Source organism: Vicia villosa, linkage group LG5 (genome assembly GCF_029867415.1).
Source record: "Vicia villosa cultivar HV-30 ecotype Madison, WI linkage group LG5, Vvil1.0, whole genome shotgun sequence".
Classification (NCBI taxonomy): Eukaryota; Viridiplantae; Streptophyta; class Magnoliopsida; order Fabales; family Fabaceae; genus Vicia; species Vicia villosa.
Window position 1 is genome coordinate 163450344 of NC_081184.1, and position 8827 is coordinate 163459170.

The 8827-nt window shown below is 33.6% G+C and overlaps 2 protein-coding genes across 2 annotated transcripts in view; one reads left to right on the forward strand and one right to left on the reverse strand.

The window, feature by feature from the left end:
• Positions 1-1680, forward strand: part of LOC131605921 (uncharacterized) — a 3224-nt gene extending 1544 nt beyond the window's left edge. The window contains exons 2-4 of the mRNA XM_058878209.1: positions 1-46; positions 127-1071; positions 1153-1680. The exon at positions 1-46 is cut by the window's left edge and continues 1374 nt beyond it. Of these exons, the coding sequence (XP_058734192.1) occupies positions 1-46; positions 127-1071; positions 1153-1680 (1519 nt within the window). The remainder of the gene's footprint in view (positions 47-126; positions 1072-1152) is intronic.
• Positions 1681-2293: 613 nt separating this feature from the next.
• LOC131608060 (uncharacterized) lies at positions 2294-2815 on the reverse strand. Its single transcript, XM_058880001.1, has 2 exons — positions 2705-2815; positions 2294-2615 (listed from the first exon to the last, which is right to left on the reverse strand). The coding sequence occupies exons 1-2, from the start codon at positions 2771-2773 to the stop codon at positions 2379-2381; spliced, it is 306 nt and encodes a 101-aa protein (XP_058735984.1). The 5' UTR covers positions 2774-2815; the 3' UTR covers positions 2294-2378.
• Between the last annotated feature and the right edge of the window lie 6012 nt (positions 2816-8827).

The window sequence follows — 8827 nt, forward strand, 5'->3', positions numbered from 1 at the left end:
TGTTGGTGTAGAGAGGAAATATGTGTTTATATCAGATCAACAAAAGGTTTGCTCTTTTATACAACTTTATTTTCTTACTTGTTGTATATTGTTCTTTCCTTTTCCTGACTAATCCACTACTTACAGGGACTTGTAGCAGTGTTTGAAGAAATGTTTGAGCAGATTGAGCATAGAATTTGTCTTAGACATCTCTATGCAAATTTTAAGAAAAAGTTTGGTGGTGGTGCAGCAATTAGGGATCTCTTAATGGGAGCTGCTAAAGCAACATATTTTCAAGCTTGGGAGAAAAAGATGAATGAGTTGAAGGCCCTTGACAAGAAGGCATGGGAATGGCTTATGGGTGTTCCAACCAGATTGTGGTGTAAGCATTCTTTCTCTTTTTATCCAAAGTGTGATGTATTGATGAACAATTTAAGTGAGTCATTTAACAGTACAATCTTGCAAGTTAGGGACAAACCTATCCTCACAATGTGTGAGTGGATTAGAAACTACTTGATGAATAGGATTGTTAATAATTTAGAAAAGCTAAGCAAGTGGAATCACAATATTATGCCAATGCCTAGGAAGAGGCTAGACAAGGAAGTCTCAATGAGTGGTCAATGGCTCCCTACTTGGAGTATGGGTGACATCTGGCAGGTGCATCACCCATTCAATGGTAAACAGTTTATAGTTGATCTTGGGAAAAAAACATGTTCATGTTGTTTTTGGGAACTAGTGGGTATACCATGTATGCATGCTGTGTCTGCCATGAGTTATCAAAGTTTGAATCCAGAGTCATATGTAGATGAGTGCTATACTAGAGAGGCATATCAAAAGTGTTATGAACATAATGTGAGCCCCATCAATGGGATGGACATGTGGCCATCAGTAGATGTGGAAGATATGCTGCCACCTATGTTTAAGAAAGGACCTGGTAGGCCAAAGAAGTTAAGGTATAGGGAACAAGATGAGTCTGGTTCAAGAATGAGAAGGCCTGGTATTTCATATAGATGCACAAAGTGTGATCAGTTTGGGCATAACTCAAGGAAATGCAAAAGCAAGGAACAAAACCCTAATGCACTAAAGAGAAAGGTAAACAACTTAATACATTTATTCAATTTAATAGCTTGTTGTTTATAGCTGGTTGCTTATAATACATTGCATGATTTTCAGAGAAAGGCACCAAGAGCCAAAGCTGCACCTGCTGGAAATGAGGAAGATCTCCCTGCTGAAAATGATGAAGCTGCACCTAATGGAAATGAGGAAGCTGCACCTACTGGAAATGAGGAGGCTGCACCTATTGGAAATGAGGAAGCTGCACCTACTGATACTTATGATGATCCTGACATAGATGCTGCAATTGAAGCTATGCTGCAACAAGAAGAATTATCACAAGTCTGCAATCCCACACCCTCTACAGATGTTCAAGCTGCAACAGTCAATCTTGCTCCTGCATCACATGGTCAAACTGAAACAACAACCATAGCAGCTGATCAACCTAAATCTATTGCATCTGTTGCAAAAAAAAAGAAGAAAAAAGCATCTGTTCACAAGCCTAAGAGGAAGAGGGTTAGTGAAAGGATTAAGATTTTGAAGAATTCAAGGCAAATTAGTGGGCCTGGCTCAACTTCAGATACACCATTGGTACTTGATGATGCGGATGAAAAATGGAAGGACATTGCAAGAAGAATGACTCAGTAGTTTATTTGTAACTTTATGGCATTAGGGGAATTCATTGTTTTTGGTGACTGTTTGCAATGAATATGTAATAGATGTTGTAAGGTTTCTAAACCTCTTTTTGTAATGAACATGTGGTTCAATTGTTTCTGATGCTGTAATGAACAAGTGGTTTCTAAGCCTCTTTTTGTAATGAACATGTAATGATCATGTGTTGGTTCTATGCCTCTTTTTGTAATGAACATATAATGATCATGTTATTGATCATTGTAATGCAACTGTTATCAGTATTATAGTGGTATGAGCATTCTGTTATGAGCATTTTGTTATCAATATTCTATTTGTTTTGGTCTGCAATAAGAAATTGTATTATGGCATTTAATTGTATCATAGCAGCTGGTGTTATAAGGATTCTGTTATGGCATTTTCAATATTGGATATCACAATAAAGGCATTTATATGGCAGTCTGGTGTTATGGTATCAAAGTATTAGATATATGTTATTGAGCATTCTGTTATGGCAGATAAATTTGGCACATAAACCTTGGCATGTAAATTTGGCACATAATTGAGCAACATTGATTCACAACAATCTGAAATAACAATTGAATATGGTCTGTTACATATAATTGAGCAACATTGATTCACATTAGAAATTTGAGTTACACGACATTCATGAAATCATGTTTCTTACATTCTTCCTAAGCCTATAACATAAATTCTTACATTCTACCTAAGCCTATACCATAAAACACACAGTAACAAGCAACTATTGATATCACAAATTTCACTACTTTTCTAGTGTTGTCAATAGTAATCTTCAATTCTTCGATCTCCTTCGTGAGCATCTTAATCTGGTGAGCCACAGTCTCGCACGTACAGACCAAACGATCTTCCTTTGAAACGTCCACTCCAAAATACTCATCATCCCATAGAAACAGCTCGCAATCCTCCTCTTTCTGCAAACACATAATACAGTTATGTTCCAAATAGCTGGAAATCAGAATAAGTAGAAGAAATAGAAAATTGGAAAGCTAATGAATCTAACCCCCCAGTGCTTGCACTTCCAGTATTTTCTCCCTGGATTTGCTTTGGATTTGGAAATAAACATTTTCATTGGGAGATCGTGTCCACATTTGGGTCTTGTTCTTCCATTAGAGAGGATGTTTGTGTTTGAGCTTTCTTCCATGAAGACGAAGATGAGAACGCAACAGCGGGAATACGACAAAGGAAGAACGAGGGTTTTGCTTGTAGAAAGAAGAAGATGATCGAGCTTTCTTATGAGAAGAAGAAGATGACTTTCTCGGGCTGCTGTTGAAGAAGGGAGAAGAAGAAGATAACCTAATTTGTTTTAGGGTTTTCGGTTTGGGATTGGGGATTGAGGGTTGTGAACTCATGAAATTTTTTTACCGCAGCTACCTTCAATTACTGTGCCAACTCATCAACTATTCCATGTCACTAATTAAAATAACTCAAAAAATTATTAAAAAAATTCAGATTCTGGTGACTGGATGGGGGGAGGGACCAATTTGTAGGAATCTGAATATGTTAGGGAGGGAATCTAAATTTTTTTTTACAGGGGTGTTTTTCAAACCTCGCTAATATGGCAGGGGGGAAAATAGCTATTATCCCTAAATAATATTAATAATAAAGTGATATTATTATTTTTAAACGTATTGAATGAGATTAATAGCACTCAATTACGTGTCACGAAATAAACAATATGATTGAATTTTAAAATCTTTAATTCATATCATTAAAATAATGCTTTGTGATTACTAAGAATTTATATCATTAATTTATACCATTAAAATATACCATACGATCACTTTGCCAAATATTTTTTTATTCTTTTCTTAGAAAGACAAATATAATCTAAAATATTAAAAATCTTCCATATTGGAAAGACAAATATTTAGTTTATATTTGTTTCTAATATTTGCTTTCTTCTATATTTTGATTACATTTTTTTCTTCTATTATTCACATATATTATAATAAAATTGTATTTCGTATTAAAAAAATTTATTGATCTAAATGTTTTTACGGGTACCAGACATTTTTTTAGATATTTAATTATTATTTTTTCACGGGTACCAAACATTTTTCTATATATTTAGATTATTATTTTTTCACGGGTACCAGACATTTTTCTAAACATTCAATTATTATTTTTTCACGGGTACCAGACATTTTTCTATATATTCAATTATTATTTTTTCACGGGTACCAGACATTTTTCTAAACATTCAATTATTATTTTTTCACTGGTACCAGACATTTTTCTATACATTCAATTATTATTTTTTCACGGGTACCAGACATTTTTCTAAACATTCAATTATTATTTTTTCACGGGTACCAGACATTTTTCTAAACATTCAATTATTAATTTTTCACGGGTACCGAAATTTTTTCTATACATTCAATTATTATTTTTTTCACAGGTACCAGACATTTTCCTATACATTCAATTATTATTTTTTCACGGGTACCTGACATTTTTCTATACATTAAATTATTATTTCTTCACAAGTTACAAATATTTTTCTATTAAAAAATATACATTTGAAACAAATGCGCGTCCCGTACCAGAACCCGTGCGATCGCACGGGTTTGTTACTAGTTAAAGAGACTAAAATAATGTCCCACGGTAGACTAGGTCTATATTATTATCTAATAGAATGATAATAATGTGTCGTCATATTAATTTTTTTAAATTAAAAGTGTGATTTGGTTGGATACTGATTGACAATATAAAAATATTATACTGGTAAGTGTATACTTTTTTTCTCTTTCTTTTATATATGATATAAGTTTGTTTCTATTTTAGTATTAAAATTATTTAATTCTTATACAAGGGTATTGTAGCTAATATTGCTAATCAATTATAATTATTAAAAAGGATTCAAGTAAAGGGTTGAAATTTTCGGATATCAGTTAATACTTAACATTTTAAGTCAGTGTTTGAAAGAGATAAAATTATAAGTGTGTAATGTGTATTATACATAGGTGTGACTTTAGTCACGCTTATATATGAGATACGGTTAAAATTGCATCATATTGGCCTGACATGAATTATGTGAGGTTGTTGGATGCAAATCAATAGTGGAGATGGTGATGGGAGATGTACTCTTATGTGATGTCTCAGAATGAATGTACATTTTGTGTTATGGTGGTGTTTTGGTTGGATTAGACATATTAGTTGGGTTGGTTTTATTAGGCATTTAGTCAGCCTATAACAATTGTCTCTCACGTCCTTGTCATCAGTAATGGAGGGAAGAAGTAGAGGTTGGGATTTGTGAGGTTGATCCAATCATAAGTTTCGTTGAATAGATGGATTTGTTGATAAGGTTCCCACGCGAAGGATGGGAGGCTCTATTGTAATGTTGAGTGGGAATTTGTGGCATCTGGAACACGTGCATTTAATGTCCATCATGTCATTGAAATATTTCTTTGGCCAACCTAGGAAACTCAAATATTCATGTTATCTACTTAGGTATTGATATTGAAATTAGAGACGTGTCATCTCGAACCGAAACGGGGGTAATAAACTCATATGCATCATCATTAGAAGTAAGAAACCTAGTAAGTGAACAATCTTATAGTAAGGGAGCATGCTCCCACTAGGCTAGATATTATGAAGGTTGCCTCGGGGTTTGTTTTTCTTAAGATTCATATGTCAGAAAGCAAATTCATATAGGGTGGTTCTTAAAGGAAGCAAGTAGTCTTCCTTTAAAATTCTATTTTTCTTCTTTACATAAGGGCCACACACTAGTAAAAAGCTTCAGAGTACCTTCTCGAAGATTGACTACGTTTATGTGAGCATCATGATTGAAGTTTCTTGTAGTGAGTCGATGGCAAAGATTGTGTATCACCAGCACAAGGGTACCCCTTATTATCCATTGGAGCATCGAAAAGGGTGAGATCATAGCGCTAAAAAGGCTTCGAGAAAAGAGGAAAGACCTTCAAAAGTGTTTGGCTTCAGTGATTCTTGAGAGATACAAAATTATCAAATAGCTTAATAGTGAATAAAAGTTGTTGAAGGAAAACGTTAGAGATATTGTGAGGTTTAGATTTCCCTCCACCCTGAAAGACAAAGTGAACGAGCTTGGGGAACTTGTTGAAAATCAACATCGATCGATTGACGAAAAAGAGGCAAGCTTGAATGAGCTCCAACAAAATACGACGGATACATAAGCTTATCTTAAGAAGGCTACTAATGCTCTTAAAGCATTCATAAATACCTTAACATGTAAAGAATTGACTTTAAGGAAATCCCCAAAATCCCTAGAAAAAAAGGGTGAACTTCTACCAAAGGCCCAAGGTCGGTTAAACATGACAAAGGAGGAAAATGTCATTTTGGATGAGGATAAAGCAACTTTGATGAAGACATTTGCCAACAAGGTGAATATCAAACATGATGTATCTAGTGATTTATTTGAAAATTTTATAGAATAGATGAAGCTCCTTAATTCTGGTCTCAAGTTTCCTCGGGATCAACATGATCACAAAAAAGAAAGTTGTGGATAAAAAGTTGTCTGCCCTGGGTGAGGATCCACTTCCCAAATGAAGACTTAGAGCATGTTTGAATAACTTATTGATTTTAGTTTTTAAAATTAGTTTTAAAAAGTATTTTTAAGAAGAGAATTTTAAATAAATTATGTTTGATAATCTAGTTTTTAAAAACAATTTAAAAATTTTAAAAATAATAATAATTTGTTTGGTAAAGTTTTAATGTATTTGTTTAATTAATAAATTAATTATTTTTATATATATATATATATATATATATATATATATATATATATTATAATGTTTATCAAAAAGAAAAGTGATTTTAAATTAAATAAAATAGAAATACAAGTTATTAGAGCTTATTTAGCATGGAAGAAGAAAACATGTTATTAAAATAATGTGTTAAGTACTTTAATGTTATTGAAGGTAAAAAAAAAAAATATATAAGCATACAATATGTTAAAAAAATTATAACATTGTCATTATTGTAAACAGACACTTTTCTGCATATTTTCATCTAATGCTTGTTAAATTGAAAAGCAAAATTGAATTTCAAATCACTTTAAGACAGTTTTGAATTTTTCAGTTTTAAAAAGTGATAAAATGAAAAGTGTTTTTGAAAAACTCTTTTTTAAAACTAAATTAACCAAACAAGTTTTTATTTTTTAAGATTTCAAAAACTAAAGAACAGTTTTTAAAAACCAAATTAAACAAGGCCTTAATCTCTTTAGTTTTTATTATTTTGGCTTTGTTGTTGTAATGGCTTCACTGATAGTTGACACCCTGCTATACTGAAAAACAAATGTGTGCTACCATTTAGCCTTTATCTTGTGAAGTATTGATTTGTCTATATTTAAGTTATTTCTTTAACGCTTGTCTTCGCATGATGCATTGCTTATTAGTTGCACAAAAACTATACATTTTAACTGAAAAATTTATCATGATTTCGTGTTTTTATCGACCAATGTCCCCGCCTCTGAGTGGCCTTTTCAAGGATTTATGTCTGGTTATTTTTTGGACGTCTCTGGAGAACAATCTCGGTAAATGGTATGTCCCCCTTCCATTTGTTGGGGAGTCTGGAAGAGTCGATAGCTCTAACGGGACCAATGCTCCAGGATAACAAGAGAGGGAGACACCACATCTCAACCCTAAACCTTAAGGTGTTAGGTAAATGGGTCATCTTTCTTATAAATCCATCATTCCACTCATTCATAGGCAATGTGAGACTTTAACCACTCACACTTGCACCCAACATTCTCCACCACAAGTGTGAGTCCCCGCATTCTATAACAGGATCCAACACCGGATCTAGCTCTCGCTCCCCACCAAGCCGAACCACGACTCTGATACCACTATTGTTGAGAAAATAACAAACTTAGAGAAAAAAGAGGAATAAACTAACAACACAAGAGATTAACGTGGAAACTCTAAAACCAGAAGAAAAAAACAACGGTCGTTGTCAATAGACAACCAAAGAATAATACTATGTGAAAATTGTTACAACACATAATATACCCTCAAATACTCCAGGCCCCCAGGACACCCATACCATCTAAAACAAATATTTAACTACATCTCACAACACTCTAATACAAGAGCATAAGAGAATAAAGAAAGTCAAATAGAAGCTTAAAGTGCTTTTGACTGGTGCATCTTGTAACGAAGAACTTGAATCCTTTATATAGCTTTGGACTTCCTCTTCCTTTCCAAAACTAAGCGATGTGGGACTTCTTCAACATAAATATTTTCAACCAAACCCAACAATTTCCACCGTGATTGAAAATAATACATTAATTTCCATTGTCTTTACCGACAATCATACTCCATCATAAAGAGTATCAACATGTATATTTTTAATCAATCTTAACAATCTCCACCTTGATTAAAAATAATACAACTTTCATTGTCTTCACCGACAATCATACTCCACCATAAAGAGTATAGTCACTTGAAGCTACATCACTCCAAGAATTTTGTCATTGTCTTCACCGACAATCATAGTTTTAAAAACTATCATACTCTCTCATGAAAAATATATTTCACTTAAAGATACATCACTTAAAGAATTTCACATTGTCATCACCAACAATAATATACTTTATCATGAAGAATAAATTTCACTTGAAGCTAAACCACTCCAAGGATTTTCACATACCGAAACCAGGTTGAAACTTTATGGTGTAACTTCCTTGTTAACAGGAAGCTCTTTAACCACCGACATAATCTTGCACCTTGTGAAATCTTGATTGTAGCAACACATCTTTGACTTGAACTTTCCACAAGTCAAAAATAATTCTTCCATCAATTTTCTCTAACCCAAACTGCACAATGGAACTTGTGACTGCAGCTCAACAACTCTTTCACAATGCTACCTTTCTTTTCTGATGTAGAAGACCAGACAAATCTGCAACCACTGAGCATACTAATAACTCCTATCCTCGAATCGAACCGAAAGCTCTAATACCACTGTTAGGGAGTCTGGAAGAGTCGAGAGCACCAACGGGACCAATGCTCCAGGATAACAAAAGAGGGAGACACCACATCTCAATGCAAAACCTTAACGTGTTAAGTAAATAGGTCCTCTCTCTTATAAATCCAACGCTCCACCCATTCATAGGCAATGTGGGACTTGAACCACTCACACTTGCACCTAA

Coding starts and splice junctions, on each gene's coding strand:
- LOC131608060 (XM_058880001.1), bottom strand. CDS start 2,773: ATGAAAATGTTTATTTCCAAATCCAAAGCAAATCCAGGGAGAAAATAC. Junction 2,616..2,704: donor GGAAGTGCAAGCACTGGGGG/GTTAGATTCATT, acceptor ATGTGTTTGCAG/AAAGAGGAGGATTGCGAGCT.